Raw genomic sequence first — 16,911 nt, 5'->3', positions numbered from 1 at the left:
TATCCAGAGCGACTTACAAATTGATGCAAACACCTATGACAACCAGTGGAACAGCCACTTGCATCTAACTCTTGTTGGGGGGGGGAGTGAGAAGGATTACTTGCCCTTACTTACCCTATCCTAGGTATTCCTTGAAGAGGTGGGGTTTCAGGTGTCTCCGGAAGGTGGTGATTGACTCCGCTGTCCTGGCGTCGTGAGGGAGTTTGTTCCACCATTGGGGGGCCAGAGCAGCGAACAGTTTTGACTGGGCTGAGCGGGAACTGTACTTCCTCAGTGGTAGGGAGGCGAGCAGGCCAGAGGTGGATGAACGCAGTGCCCTTGTTTGGGTGTAGGGCCTGATCAGGGCCTGGAGGTACTGAGGTGCCGTTCCCCTCACAGCTCCGTAGGCGAGCACCATGGTCTTGTAGCGGATGCGAGCTTCAACTGGAAGCCAGTGGAGAGAGCGGAGGAGCGGGGTGACGTGAGAGAACTTGGGAAGGTTGAACACCAGACGGGCTGCGGCATTCTGGATGAGTTGTAGGGGTTTAATGGCACAGGCAGGGAGCCCAGCCAACAGCGAGTTGCAGTAGTCAAGACGGGAGATGACAAGTGCCTGGATTAGGACCTGCGCCGCTTCCTGTGTGAGGCAGGGTCGTACTCTGCGGATGTTGTAGAGCATGAACCTACAGGAACGGGACACCGCCTTGATGTTAGTTGAGAACGTCAGGGTGTTGTCCAGGATCACGCCAAGGTTCTTAGCGCTCTGGGAGGAGGACACAATGGAGTTGTCAACCGTGATGGCGAGATCATGGAACGGGCAGTCCTTCCCCGGGAGGAAGAGGAGCTCCGTCTTGCTGAGGTTCAGCTTGAGGTGGTGATCCGTCATCCACACTGATATGTCTGCCAGACATGCAGAGATGCGATTCGCCACCTGGTCATCAGAAGGGGGAAAGGAGAAGATTAATTGTGTGTCGTCTGCATAGCAATGATAGGAGAGACCATGTGAGGTTATGACAGAGCCAAGTGACTTGGTGTATAGCGAGAATAAGAGAGGGCCTAGAACAGAGCCCTGGGGGACACCAGTGGTGAGAGCGCGTGGTGAGGAGACAGATTCTCGCCACGCCACCTGGTAGGAGCGACCTGTCAGGTAGGACGCAATCCAAGCGTGGGCCGCGCCGGAGATGCCCAACTCGGAGAGGGTGGAGAGGAGGATCTGATGGTTCACAGTATCGAAGGCAGCCGATAGGTCTAGAAGGATGAGAGCAGAGGAGAGAGAGTTAGCTTTAGCAGTGCGGAGCGCCTCCGTGATACAGAGAAGAGCAGTCTCAGTTGAATGACTAGTCTTGAAACTAGTCTTGAAACGCTATATACACGAGGTACCAGTACCAAGTCAATGATAGCATGGCTATATACACGAGGTACCAGTACCAAGTCAATGATAGCATGGCTATATACACGAGGTACCAGTACCAATTCAATGATAGCATGGCTATATACATGGGGTACCAGTACCAATTCAATGATTGCTTGGCTATATACATGGGGTACCAGTACCAATTCAATGATTGCTTGGCCATATACACGAGGTACCAGTACCAAGTCAATGATAGCATGGCTATATACACGAGGTACCAGTACCAAGTCAATGATAGCATGGCTATATACACGAGGTACCAGTACCAAGTCAATGATAGCATGGCTATATACACGAGGTACCAGTACCAAGTCAATGATAGCATGGCTATATACACGAGGTCCCAGTACCAAATCAATGATAGCATGGCTATCTACACGAGGTACCAAGTCAATGATAGCATAGCTATCTACACGAGGTACCAAGTCAATGATAGCATGGCTATATACACGAGGTACCAGTACCAAGTCAATGATAGCATGGCTATATACACAAGGTACCAGTACCAAGTCAATGATAGCATGGCTATCTACACGAGGTACCAGTACCAAATCAATGATAGCATGGCTATATACACGAGGTACCAGTACCAAATCAATGATAGCATGGCTATCTATACGAGGTACCAAGTCAATGATAGCATGGCTATCTACACGAGGTACCAAGTCAATGATAGCATGGCTATATACACGAGGTATCAGTACCAAGTCAATGATAGCATGGCTATATACACGAGGTACCAGTACCAAGTCAATGATAGCATGGCTATATACATGGGGTACCAGTACCAAGTCAATGATGGCATGGCTATATACACGAGGTACCAGTACCAAGTCAATGATAGCATGGCTATCTACACGAGGTACCAGTACCAAGTCAATGATAGCATGGCTATATACATGGGGTACCAGTACCAATTCAATGATAGCATGGCTATATACACGAGGTACCAGTACCAAATCAATGATAGCATGGCCATATACATGGGGTACCAGTACCAATTCAATGATTGCTTGGCTATATACATGGGGTACCAGTACCAATTCAATGATTGCTTGGCTATATACATGGGGTACCAGTACCAATTCAATGATTGCTTGGCTATATACATGGGGTACCAGTACCAAGTCAATGATAGCATGGCTATATACACGAGGTACCAGTACCAAATCAATGATAGCATGGCTATATACATGAGGTACCAGTACCAAATCAATGATAGCATGGCTATATACACGAGGTACCAGTACCAAATCAATGATAGCATGGCTATATACATGAGGTACCAGTACCAAATCAATGATAGCATGGCTATATACATGGGGTACCAGTACCAATTCAATGATAGCATGGCTATATACATGAGGTACCAGTACCAAATCAATGATAGCATGGCTATATACATGGGGTACCAGTACCAATTCAATGATAGCATGGCTATATACATGGGATACCAGTACCAAATCAATGATAGCATGGCTATATACATGGGGTACCAGTACCAAGTCAATGATTGCTTGACTATATACATGAGGCAGTGGTGACCCGTTTGGCTAAAAATAAATCTTTCAGGATCTGGGGTCCATGCCACATCTTTTCAGCCTCCTGAGTAGGAAGGAAGAGGTGTTGTCGTGCCCTCTTCACGTCTGTGTTGGTGTGTTTGGACCATGATGGGTCCTTAGCAATGTGGACACCGAGGAACTTGAAGCTCTCGACCTGCTCTACTACAGCCCTGTTCAATGGGGGCATGTTAGGCCTTCCGTTTCCTGTAGTCCACCATCAGCTCCTCTGTTTTGCCCACGTTGAGGCAGAGGTTGTTGTCCTGGCACCACACTGCCAGTTCTCTGACCTCCCTATAGGCTTCCTCATTGTTGTAGGACAGGTTGTTGTCCTGGCACCACACTGCCAGTTCTCTGACCTCCCTATAGGCTTCCTCATTGTTGAGGGAGAGGTTGTTGTCCTGGCACCACACTGCCAGTTCTCTGACCTCCCTATAGGCTTCCTCATTGTTGAGGGAGAGGTTGTTGTCCTGGCACCACACTGCCAGTTCTCTGACCTCCCTATAGGCTTCCTCATTGTTGTAGGACAGGTTGTTGTCCTGGCACCACACTGCCAGTTCTCTGACCTCCCTATAGGCTTCCTCATTGTTGAGGGAGAGGTTGTTGTCCTGGCACCACACTGCCAGGTCTCTGACCTCCCTATAGGCTTCCTCATTGTTGAGGGAGAGGTTGTTGTCCTGGCACCACACTGCCAGGTCTCTGACCTCCCTATAGGCTTCCTCATTGTTGTAGGACAGGTTGTTGTCCTGGCACCACACTGTAGTAATGACAATGCATTTTAAACTTCATGCAATTTACCACTTTTATATGATTGACCCATTATGTTGGTGATTAATTTAAATCCATGTTTTACTGTGACCAGGTTGTATTCTACAGTTGGTTGGATCTTAATGTGACCTGGCTGTATTCTACAGTTGGTTGGATCTTACTGTGATCTGGTTGTATTCTACAGTTGGTTGGATCTTAATGTGACCTGGCTGTATTCTACAGTTGGTTGGATCTTACTGTGACCAGGCTGTATTCTACAGTTGGTTGGATCTTACTGTGACCTGGCTGTATTCTACAGTTGGTTGGATCTTACTGTGACCTGGTTGTATTCTACAGTTGGTTGGATCTTACTGTGACCTGGCTGTATTCTACAGTTGGTTGGATCTTACTGTGACCTGGCTGTATTCTACAGTTGGTTGGATCTTACTGTGACCTGGCTGTATTCTACAGTTGGTTGGATCTTACTGTGACCTGGCTGTATTCTACAGTTGGTTGGATCTTACTGTGACCTGGCTGTATTCTACAGTTGGTTGGATCTTACTGTGACCTGGCTGTATTCTACAGTTGGTTGGATCTTACTGTGACCTGGCTGTATTCTACAGTTGGTTGGATCTTACTGTGACCTGGCTGTATTCTACAGTTGGTTGGATCTTACTGTGACCTGGCTGTATTCTACAGTTGGTTGGATCTTACTGTGACCTGGCTGTATTCTACAGTTGGTTGGATCTTACTGTGACCTGGCTGTATTCTACAGTTGGTTGGATCTTACTGTGACCTGGCTGTATTCTACAGTTGGTTGGATCTTACTGTGACCTGGCTGTATTCTACAGTTGGTACTGGATGGCTGTATTTTACAGTTACTGATGACCTGTATCCCCTCACAGCTGTATTCTACAGTTGGTTGGATCTTACTGTGACCTGGCTGTATTCTACAGTTGGTTGGATCTTGCTTTGATTTGAATTGAAATCGTAATTTATTGAAATATGTATAACTGTTTATCCCAAATGACACCATATTCCCTTATATAGTTCACTACTGTTGTCCAGCACCCATAGAATCCTGGTCAAAACTAGTGCACTATACAGGGAATAGGGTGTGATTTGAGACACTAACCCCAGCTGCCTCAACATGCACCTCTGATTGACAGGAGGACCTGAAGACCAGTCAGAGTGCCAGGAACAGGGAGTCTAAACAGATGCAGCAGCTGGAGAGAATGAGACAGAGAAACCCCTCTGACAGACAGATCATTGTATCCTTATTGCTCTCTCACCTATCAGCCCTTTACACCAATCATGTTTTAGGCTACATTGTTATGGTGTATGCATGTGTGTGTCAATGGGATGAGACTAAAGACTAGTAAGGTCAATGGGATGAGACTAAAGACTAGTAAGGTCAATGGGATGAGACTAGTAAGGTCAATGGGATGAGACTAAACACTAGTAAGGTCAATGGGATGAGACTAGTAGGGTCAATGGGATGAGGCTAAACACTAGTAAGGTCAATGGGATGAGACTAGTAGGGTCAATGGGATGAGACTAAACACTAGTAAGGTCAATGGGATGAGACTAGTAGGGTCAATGGGATGAGACTAAAGACTAGTAAGGTCAATGGGATGAGACTAGTAAGGTCAATGGGATGAGACTAGTAAGGTCAATGGGATGAGACTAGTAGGGTCAATGGGATGAGACTAAACTAGTAAGGTCAATGGGATGAGACTAAACACGAGTAGGGTCAATGGGATGAGACTAAACACTAGAGTAGGTCAATGGGATGAGACTAAACACTAGTAGAGGTCAATGGGATGAGACTAGTAAGGTCAATGGGATGAGACTAGTAAGGTCAATGGGATGAGACTAGTAGGGTCAATGGGATGAGACTAGTAAGGTCAATGGGATGAGACTAGTAAGGTCAATGGGATGAGACTAGTAAGGTCAATGGAATGAGACTAGTAGGGTCAATGGAATGAGACTAGTAGGGTCAATGGGATGAGACTAAAGTAAGGTCAATGGGATGAGACTAGTAAGGTCAATGGGATGAGACTAGTAAGGTCAATGGGATGAGACTAGTAAGGTCAATGGGATGAGACTAGTAAGGTCAATGGGATGAGACTAGTAGGGTCAATGAAATGAGACTAGTAGGGTCAATGGGATGAGACTAGTAAGGTCAATGGGATGAGACTAGTAAGGTCAATGGGATGAGACTAGTAAGGTCAATGGGATGAGACTAGTAAGGTCAATGGGATGAGACTAGTAAGGTCAATGGGATGAGACTAAAGACTAGTAAGGTCAATGGGATGAGACTAGTAGGGTCAATGGCATGAGACTAAACACTAGAGAGGTCAATGGGATGAGACTAGTAGGGTCAATGGGATGAGACTAGTAGGGTCAATGGCATGAGACTAAACACTAGAGAGGTCAATGGGATGAGGACTAAAGACTAGTAAGGTCAATGGGATGAGACTAGTAGGGTCAATGGGATGAGACTAAACACTAGAGAGGTCAATGGATGAGATGAGACTAAACACTGAGACTAGTAGGTCAATGGGATGAGACTAAACACTAGTAGAGGTCAATGGGATGAGACTAGTAAGGTCAATGGGATGAGACTAGTAAGGTCAATGGGATGAGACTAGTAGGGTCAATGGGATGAGACTAAAGTAAGGTCAATGGAATGAGACTAGTAGGGTCAATGGGATGAGACGAGTAAGGTCAATGGGATGAGACTAGTAAGGTCAATGGGATGAGACTGAGACTAAAGTAAGGTCAATGGGATGAGACTAGTAAGGTCAATGGGATGAGACTAAAGACTAGTAAGGTCAATGGGATGAGACTAGTAAGGTCAATGGAATGAGACTAGTAGGGTCAATGGGATGAGACTAGTAAGGTCAATGGGATGAGACTAGTAAGGTCAATGGGATGAGACTAGTAGGGTCAATGGGATGAGACGAGTAGTAGGTCAATGGGATGAGACTAGTAAGGTCAATGGGATGAGACTAGTAAGGTCAATGGGATGAGACTAAACACTAGTAGGGTCAATGGGATGAGACTAGTAGGGTCAATGGGATGAGACTAAACACTAGTAGGGTCAATGGCATGAGACTAAACACTAGAAAGGTCAATGGGATGAGACTAGTAAGGTCAATGGGATGAGACTAGTAGGGTCAATGGGATGAGACTAAAGACTAGTAAGGTCAATGGGATGAGACTAGTAGGGTCAATGGGATGAGACTAAACACTAGTAAGGTCAATGGGATGAGACTAGTAGGGTCAATGGGATGAGACTAAACACTAGTAGGGTCAATGGCATGAGACTAAACACTAGAGAGGTCAATGGGATGAGACTAGTAGGGTCAATGGGATGAGACTAAAGACTAGTAGGGTCAATGGGATGAGACTAGTAAGGTCAATGGGATGAGACTAAACACTAGTAAGGTCAATGGGATGAGATGAGACTAAAGACTAGTAAGGTCAATGGGATGAGACTAGTAGGGTCAATGGGATGAGACTAAACACTAGTAAGGTCAATGGGATGAGACTAGTAGGGTCAATGGGATGAGACTAAACACTAGTAGGGTCAATGGCATGAGACTAAACACTAGAGAGGTCAATGGGATGAGACTAGTAGGGTCAATGGGATGAGACTAAAGACTAGTAGGGTCAATGGGATGAGACTAGTAGGGTCAATGGGATGAGACTAGTAAGGTCAATGGGATGAGACTAGTAGGGTCAATGGGATGAGACTAAAGACTAGTAGGGTCAATGGGATGAGACTAGTAAGGTCAATGGGATGAGACTAAAGACTAGTAGGGTCAATGGGATGAGACTAGTAAGGTCAATGGGATGAGACTAAAGACTAGTAGGGTCAATGGGATGAGACTAGTAGGGTCAATGGGATGAGACTAAACACTAGTAGGGTCAATGGCATGAGACTAAACACTAGAGGGGTCAATGGGATGAGACTAGTAAGGTCAATGGGATGAGACTAGTAAGGTCAATGGGATGAGACTAGTAAGGTCAATGGGATGAGACTAAACACTGGTATGTTGATTGCTGTCACTGTTATTCATAACTATATTAAAGACAGGTGAAAGATACTAATGTCCTAAATCCCTTAATGATTCCAACAGTCCCAGGTGGGTGTCTGTCTTCTGACTCTGGTGTTGTATGATGGCGGTCCAGTATAGTCATTTATTTCTCTGAGACATTTATTTAGTCAAATAGCCATCTATGAAAATGATTTGAAGTGTATGTTACGTGTCGCATTGTGTCGTCGTGACAACAGGCTGAAAGCGACCTGCAGAGAGCCACGATGGACGCCACGCGCACGACACGACAACTGGAGGAGACAATAGACGCGTTTGAAAAGCAGAAAATACAAGATATCAAGGTCTCTCTATCTCTCAAATTCAATTGAAGGGATTTATTGGCTTGGGAAACGTATGTTAACATTGCCAAAGCAACTGAATTAGGTAAACAAAGTTAAATAAACAATACATATTAACAGTGAACATGACACTCACAAAAGTTCCAAAACAATTATAAATGTAATATGTGCAAATAGTTAAAGTACAAAAGGGAAAATATGTAAAAATGTAAATATGGGTTGGATTTACAATGGTGTTTGTTCTTCACTGGTTGCCCTTTTCTTGTGGCAACAGGTCACACATCTTTATGCTGTGATGTCACACTGTGGTATTTCACCCAGTAGATGTGGGAGTTTTTCACAATTGGGTTTGTTTTCAAGTTATTTGTGGATCTGTTTAATCTGAGTGAAATATGTGCCTCAAATATGGTCATACATTTGGCAGGAGGTTAGGAAGTACAGCTCAGTTTCCACCTCATTTTGTGGGCAGTGAGCACATAGCCTGTCTTCTCTTGAGAGCCATGTCTGCCTACGGCGGCCTTTCTCAATAGCAAGGCTATGCTCACTGAGTCTGTACATAGTCAAAGATTTCCTTAAGTTTGGGTCAGTCACAGTGGTCAGGTATTCTGCCACTGTGTACTCTGTTTAGGACCAAATTGCATTCTAATTTGCTCTGTTTTTTTGTGTCAAGCAATTATCTTTTTGTTTTCTGATGATTCTCTCTCTCTGTCTCTGTCTGTCTCTCTCTCTCTCTCTCCAAATAGCATCCTGTGTTTCTTTGTCATTAGATTTAACCCATACCAATCATTCTTTGTTGAATATAATCTGTTTAATCATTATTACAATAATTGATTATGGCCCACGTCAAATCTTTATTAATTTGATAGTTGTCATTACTTCCTATTGTGCTATGTTGACAATGTGATACTGCTCTTACTCTCCTCTCTCTCCCTATAGAAGATCTTTGGGGAGTTTTTGACAGTGGAGATGTCGTTCCATGCCAAGGCGTTGGAGGCGTACACCACAGCTTACCAGAGCATACACAACGTAGATGAAGAGGGGGATCTGGAGGTAAGGGTTATTACATTTACATTTAAGTCATTTAGCAGACGCTCTTATCCAGAGCGACTTACAAATTGGTGCATACACCTTATGACAACCAGTGGAACAGCCACTTGCATCTAAATCTTGTTGGGGGGGAGAAGGATTACCTAGTTACTTACCCTATCCTAGGTATTCCTTGAAGAGGTGGGGTTTCAGGTGTCTCCGGAAGGTGGTGATTGACTCCGCTGTCCTGGCGTCGTGAGGGAGTTTGTTCCACCATTGGGGGCCAGAGCAGGAACAGTTTTGACTGGGCTGAGCGGGAACTGTACTTCCTCAGTGGTAGGGAGGCGAGCAGGCCAGAGGTGGATGAACGCAGTGCCCTTGTTTGGGTGTAGGGCCTGATCAGAGCCTGGAGGTACTGGTGCCGTTCCCCTCACAGCTCCGTGGCGAGCACCATGGTCTTGTAGCGGATGCGGTTCAACTGGAAGCCAGTGGAGAGAGCGGAGGAGCGGGGTGACGTGAGAGAACTTGGGAAGGTTGAACACCAGACGGGCTGCGGCGTTCTGGATGAGTTGTAGGGGTTTAATGGCACAGGCAGGGAGCCCAGCCAACAGCGAGTTGCAGTAATCAAGACGGGAGATGACAAGTGCCTGGATTAGGACCTGCGCCGCTTCCTGTGTGAGGCAGGGTCGTACTCTGCGGATGTTGTAGAGCATGAACCTACAGGAACGGGACACCGCCTTGATGTTAGTTGAGAACGTCAGGGTGTTGTCAGGATCACGCCAAGGTTCTTAGCGCTCTGGGAGGAGGACACAATGGAGTTGTCAACCGTGATGGCGAGATCATGGAACGGGCAGTCCTTCCCGGGAGGAAGAGGAGCTCCGTCTTGCTGAGGTTCAGCTTGAGGTGGTGATCCGTCATCCACACTGATATGTCTGCCAGACATGCAGAGATGCGATTCGCCACCTGGTCATCAGAAGGGGAAAGGAGAAGATTAATTGTGTGTCGTCTGCATAGCAATGATAGGAGAGACCATGTGAGGTTATGACAGAGCCAAGTGACTTGGTGTATAGCGAGAATAAGAGGAGGGCCTAGAACAGAGTTATAGGGGACACCAGTGGTGAGAGCGCGTGGTGAGGAGACAGATTCTCGCCACGCCACCTGGTAGGAGCGACCTGTCAGGTAGGACGCAATCAAGCGTGGGCCGTCGCCGGAGATGCCCAACTCGGAGAGGGTGGAGAGGAGGATCTGATGGTTCACAGTATCGAAGGCAGCCGATAGGTTAGAAGGATGAGAGCAGAGGAGAGAGAGTTAGGTTATAGCAGTGCGGAGCGCCTCCGTGATACAGAGAAGAGCAGTCTCAGTTGAATGACTAGTCTTGAAACCTGACTGATTTGGATCAAGAAGGTCATTCTGAGAGATAGCGGTTAGAGCTGGAAGAGGAGGACTGGCACGCTCAAGAGTTTTGGAGAGAAAAGAGATCTGGAGGAAGGTTATGGGAGAGGAAGAGGGGGATCTGGAGGTATGAGTTATAGGAGAGGAAGAGGAGGATCTGGAGGTATGAGTTATAGGAGATGAAGAGGAGGATCTGGAGGTATGGGTTATAGGAGATGAAGAGGAGGATCTGGAGGTTATAGGAGATGAAGAGGAGGATCTGGAGGTATGAGTTATAGGAGAGGAAGAGGAGGATCTGGAGGTATGGGTTATAGGAGAGGAGGATCTGGAGGTAAGGGTTATAGGAGATGAAGAGGAGGATCTGGAGGTATGGGTTATAGGAGAGGAAGAGGAGGATCTGGAGGTTATAGGAGAGGAAGAGGAGGATCTGGAGGTATGGGTTATAGGAGATGAAGAGGAGGATCTGGAGGTATGGGTTATAGGAGAGGAAGAGGAGGATCTGGAGGTTATAGGAGAGGAAGAGGAGGATCTGGAGGTAAGGGTTATAGGAGATGAAGAGGAGGATCTGGAGGTATGGTTATAGGAGAGGAAGAGGAGGATCTGGAGGTATGGGTTATAGGAGATGAAGAGGAGGATCGGGAGGTTATAGGAGAGGAAGAGGAGGATCTGGAGGTATGGGTTATAGGAGAGGAAGAGGAGGATCTGGAGGTATGAGTTATAGGAGAGGAAGAGGAGGATCTGGAGGTATGGTTATAGGAGAGGAAGAGGAGGATCTGGAGGTATGGGTTATAGGAGATGAAGAGGAGGATCGGGAGGTATGAGTTATAGGAGAGGAAGAGGAGGATCTGGAGGTATGGGTTATAGGAGAGGAAGAGGAGGATCTGGAGGTATGAGTTATAGGAGAGGAAGAGGGGGATCTGGAGGTATGGGTTATAGGAGAGGAAGAGGAGGATCTGGAGGTATGAGTTATAGGAGAGGAAGAGGAGGATCTGGAGGTTATAGGAGATGAAGAGGAGGATCTGGAGGTAAGGGTTATAGGAGATGAAGAGGGGGATCTGGAGGTATGAGTTATAGGAGAGGAAGAGGAGGATCTGGAGGTATGGGTTATAGGAGAGGAAGAGGAGGATCTGGAGGTATGGGTTATAGAAGAGGAGGATCTGGAGGTAAGGGTTATAGGAGATGAAGAGGAGGATCTGGAGGTTATAGGAGAGGAAGAGGAGGATCTGGAGGTAAGGGTTATAGAAGAGGAGGATCTGGAGGTAAGGGTTATAGGAGATGAAGAGGGGGATCTGGAGGTAAGGGTTATAGGAGATGAAGAGGAGGATCTGGAGGTATGAGTTATAGGAGAGGAAGAGGAGGATCTGGAGGTTATAGGAGAGGAAGAGGAGGATCTGGAGGTAAGGGTTATAGGAGATGAAGAGGAGGATCTGGAGGTATGAGTTATAGGAGAGGAAGAGGAGGATCTGGAGGTATGGGTTATAGGAGAGGAAGAGGAGGATCTGGAGGTATGGGTTATAGGAGAGGAAGAGGAGGATCTGGAGGTATGGGTTATAGGAGAGGAAGAGGAGGATCTGGAGGTTATAGGAGATGAAGAGGAGGATCTGGAGGTATGGGTTATAGGAGAGGAAGAGGAGGATCTGGAGGTAAGGGTTATAGGAGAGGAAGAGGAGGATCTGGAGGTTATAGGAGAGGAAGAGGAGGATCTGGAGGTATGGGTTATAGGAGAGGAAGAGGAGGATCTGGAGGTAAGGGTTATAGGAGAGGAAGAGGAGGATCTGGAGGTTATAGGAGAGGAAGAGGAGGATCTGGAGGTATGGGTTATAGGAGAGGAAGAGGAGGATCTGGAGGTAAGGGTTATAGGAGAGGAAGAGGAGGATCTGGAGGTTATAGGAGAGGAAGAGGAGGATCTGGAGGTATGGGTTATAGGAGAGGAAGAGGAGGATCTGGAGGTTATAGGAGAGGAAGAGGAGGATCTGGAGGTATGGGTTATAGGAGAGGAAGAGGAGGATCTGGAGGTTATAGGAGATGGGTCTGTATTCATAAAGCATATCAGAAAAGGTTCTAGGGATCCTGGTGACTTGTTTTAGGACAACAACAAACCTCCCAGCTCAGGTTTTAGGGTGATGTTAAGCCAGGAGTAAACATGTTTATGTTGCAATTGGAAAACGTTTAATGTGATTTTCTTATGACACGGTCACTTTGCCTCCTATTAATCCTAATATATTGGCATGCATGACACTTTTATTATTATTATTTTTTAAATATATTTTTTACAAATTCTGATATTTTGATTAATGTGATAGGCATATTGCACTGAATCACACAGTCTGATGGTTGTTGAAATCTGAATTATGACGGTATTACCGTTAAACGTACCAACACACGCCTCAGTCTTGTTCAACAACTAAACCACTTCAGTCGGCATCAAGTCGATAATGTTTGAAAGGTCTTATCATTTTCCCGGCTGCCTTCTATTTCCCACACATGCCCAATTTTTTTAAACATTTCATTTAATTTTTTAAGAAGGTGATATTGCGCTCCAAAGCGATAATCTGAAATAACGTGATGTAGCCTAAATTAATGAAACAATAATACATAAACATGAGATTATTTAGTAGCCTCGTGGTTATAAGTGAAATGTGCATGAAGATTTCACAAAGCTTATCTTTTTATTTTTACCCATAAGAGGAAAATATTTCCATTCTCAACTCTGAGACGAGTTGTGGATCCTAATGAATCAGATTACATGGACAGTGGGGGCCTGATCCTAGATCAGCACTACTCTGAGACGCGTTGTGGATCCTAATGAATCAGATTACATGGACAGTGGGGGCCTGATCCTAGATCAGCACTACTCTGAGACGTGTTGTGGATCCTAATGAATCAGATTACATGGACAGTGGGGGCCTGATCCTAGATCAGCACTACTCTGAGACGTGTTGTGGATCCTAATGAATCAGATTACATGGACAGTGGGGGCCTGATCCTAGATCAGCACTACTCTGAGACGAGTTGTGGATCCTAATGAATCAGATTACATGGACAGTGGGGGCCTGATCCTAGATCAGCACTACTCTGAGACGCGTTGTGGATCCTAATGAATCAGATTACATGGACAGTGGGGGCCTGATCCTAGATCAGCACTACTCTGAGACGCGTTGTGGATCCTAATGAATCAGATTACATGGACAGTGGGGGCCTGATCCTAGATCAGCACTACTCTGAGACGAGTTGTGGATCCTAATGAATCAGATTACATGGACAGTGGGAGCCTGATCCTAGATCAGCACTACTCTGAGACGCGTTGTGGATCCTAATGAATCAGATTACATGGACAGTGGGGCCTGATCCTAGATCAGCACTACTCTGAGACGAGTTGTGGATCCTAATGAATCAGATTACATGGACAGTGGGGCCTGATCCTAGATCAGCACTACTCTGAGACGCGTTGTGGATCCTAATGAATCAGATTACATGGACAGTGGGGGCCTGATCCTAGATCAGCACTACTCTGAGACGCGTTGTGGATCCTAATGAATCAGATTACATGGACAGTGGGGCCTGATCCTAGATCAGCACTACTCTGAGACGTGTTGTGGATCCTAATGAATCAGATTACATGGACAGTGGGGGCCTGATTCTAGATCAGCACTACTCTGAGACGAGTTGTGGATCCTAATGAATCAGATTACATGGACAGTGGGGGCCTGATCCTAGATCAGCACTACTCTGAGACGCGTTGTGGATCCTAATAAATCAGATTACATGGACAGTGGGGGCCTGATCCTAGATCAGCACTACTCTGAGACGCGTTGTGGATCCTAATGAATCAGATTACATGGACAGTGGGGGCCTGATCCTAGATCAGCACTACTCTGAGACACGTGGATCCTAATGAATCAGATTACATGGACAGTGGGAGCCTGATCCTAGATCAGCACTACTCTGAGACGAGTTGTGGATCCTAATGAATCAGATTACATGGACAGTGGGAGCCTGATCCTAGATCAGCACTACTCTGAGACGCGTTGTGGATCCTAATGAATCAGATTACATGGACAGTGGGGGCCTGATCCTAGATCAGCACTACTCTGAGACGCGTTGTGGATCCTAATGAATCAGATTACATGGACAGTGGGGGCCTGATCCTAGATCAGCACTACTCTGAGACGCGTTGTGGATCCTAATGAATCAGATTACATGGACAGTGGGGGCCTGATCCTAGATCAGCACTACTCTGAGACACGTGGATCCTAATGAATCAGATTACATGGACAGTGGGGGCCTGATCCTAGATCAGCACTACTCTGAGACACGTTGTGGATCCTAATGAATCAGATTACATGGACAGTGGGGGCCTGATCCTAGATCAGCACTACTCTGAGACGCGTTGTGGATCCTAATGAATCAGATTACATGGACAGTGGGGGCCTGATCCTAGATCAGCACTACTCTGAGACGCGTTGTGGATCCGAATGAATCAGATTACATGGACAGTGGGGGCCTGATCCTAGATCAGCACTACTCTGAGACGCGTTGTGGATCCTAATGAATCAGATTACATGGACAGTGGGGGCCTGATCCTAGATCAGCACTACTCTGAGACACGTGGATCCTAATGAATCAGATTACATGGACAGTGGGAGCCTGATCCTAGATCAGCACTACTCTGAAACACGTGGATCCTAATGAATCAGATTACATGGACAGTGGGAGCCTGATCCTAGATCAGCACTACTCTGAGACGCGTTGTGGATCCTAATGAATCAGATTACATGGACAGTGGGGGCCTGATCCTAGATCAGCACTACTCTGAGACGCGTTGTGGATCCTAATGAATCAGATTACATGGACAGTGGGGGCCTGATCCTAGATCAGCACTACTCTGAGACGCGTTGTGGATCCTAATGAATCAGATTACATGGACAGTGGGGGCCTGATCCTAGATCAGCACTACTCTGAGACACGTGGATCCTAATGAATCAGATTACATGGACAGTGGGGGCCTGATCCTAGATCAGCACTACTCTGAGACACGTTGTGGATCCTAATGAATCAGATTACATGGACAGTGTGAGCCTGATCCTAGATCAGCACTACTCTGAGACGCGTTGTGGATCCTAATGAATCAGATTACATGGACAGTGTGGGCCTGATCCTAGATCAGCACTACTCTGAGACGCGTTGTGGATCCTAATGAATCAGATTACATGGACAGTGGGAGCCTGATCCTAGATCAGCACTACTCTGAGACACGTTGTGGATCCTAATGAATCAGATTACATGGACAGTGGGGGCCTGATCCTAGATCAGCACTACTCTGAGACACGTGGATCCTAATGAATCAGATTACATGGACAGTGGGGCCTGATCCTAGATCAGCACTACTCTGAGACACGTGGATCCTAATGAATCAGATTACATGGACAGTGGGGCCTGATCCTAGATCAGCACTACTCTGAGATCAGCACGTTGTGGATCCTAATGAATCAGATTACATGGACAGTGGGGGCCTGATCCTAGATCAGCACTACTCTGAGACGAGTTGTGGATCCTAATGAATCAGATTACATGGACAGTGGGGGCCTGATCCTAGATCAGCACTACTCTGAGACGCGTTGTGGATCCTAATGAATCAGATTACATGGACAGTGGGGGCCTGATCCTAGATCAGCACTACTCTGAGACGCGTTGTGGATCCTAATGAATCAGATTACATGGACAGTGGGGCCTGATCCTAGATCAGCACTACTCTGAGACGCGTTGTGGATCCTAATGAATCAGATTACATGGACAGTGGGAGCCTGATCCTAGATCAGCACTACTCTGAGACGAGTTGTGGATCCTAATGAATCAGATTACATGGACAGTGGGGGCCTGATCCTAGATCAGCACTACTCTGAGACGAGTTGTGGATCCTAATGAATCAGATTACATGGACAGTGGGGGCCTGATCCTAGATCATCTCTGCAGTATGTCTGGTGCTATGGGGTAATGGGCAGACCAGGGTCATGTTCAACACTGTAGCAAAACATGTTGCAACAGAACCGAAAACTGTCTTCCATTTTCTTCTTTTTTATTGCCTCCCTGTTTCACTCAGTGTTCGAAACGTTTCCCCTTACTGGACACGACCCAACATTAGAGCACTGTTGTCGATGGTTTTGAGCTGTTTGACTGACACCCAAGCCAACAATTACTAGGTTTTTATCTATCTATACAGTAGTTGTGTCATGAAAGCATTTTCATTCTGCAGCAGATAGGTATTTTTCTCCTTTTTGTTGGTTTTTTAAATTCATCTGCCATTCACATCATCCGTTCATATCAAATGGAAACTGGTACCCTGGATAACCTGTTTGAGTGACTCACCTTGTGAGCAATGGGAGATTGAT

The 16,911-nt window shown here is 46.2% G+C and overlaps 1 protein-coding gene and 1 long non-coding RNA gene across 2 annotated transcripts in view; both read left to right on the top strand.

The window, feature by feature from the left end:
- cibar1 (CBY1 interacting BAR domain containing 1) overlaps positions 1 to 16,911 on the top strand; it is a 33,960-nt gene that overhangs the window by 8,922 nt on the left and 8,127 nt on the right. Inside the window, exons 4-7 of the mRNA XM_052472928.1 lie at positions 4,869 to 4,970; positions 7,848 to 7,853; positions 8,003 to 8,107; positions 9,041 to 9,154. Coding sequence (XP_052328888.1) covers positions 4,869 to 4,970; positions 7,848 to 7,853; positions 8,003 to 8,107; positions 9,041 to 9,154 — 327 coding nt within the window. The remainder of the gene's footprint in view (positions 1 to 4,868; positions 4,971 to 7,847; positions 7,854 to 8,002; positions 8,108 to 9,040; positions 9,155 to 16,911) is intronic.
- Positions 10,665 to 11,607, top strand: LOC127910044 (uncharacterized). The gene is made up of 3 exons (XR_008073729.1): positions 10,665 to 11,093; positions 11,338 to 11,409; positions 11,584 to 11,607. It is a non-coding gene; the product is annotated as an uncharacterized LOC127910044 (long non-coding RNA).

The sequence above is a fragment of the Oncorhynchus keta genome, chromosome 20 (genome assembly GCF_023373465.1).
Source record: "Oncorhynchus keta strain PuntledgeMale-10-30-2019 chromosome 20, Oket_V2, whole genome shotgun sequence".
Taxonomy (NCBI): domain Eukaryota; kingdom Metazoa; phylum Chordata; class Actinopteri; order Salmoniformes; family Salmonidae; genus Oncorhynchus; species Oncorhynchus keta.
Note: the sequence above shows the minus strand (reverse complement) of the source record. Positions and strands in the feature narration are given on the sequence as shown.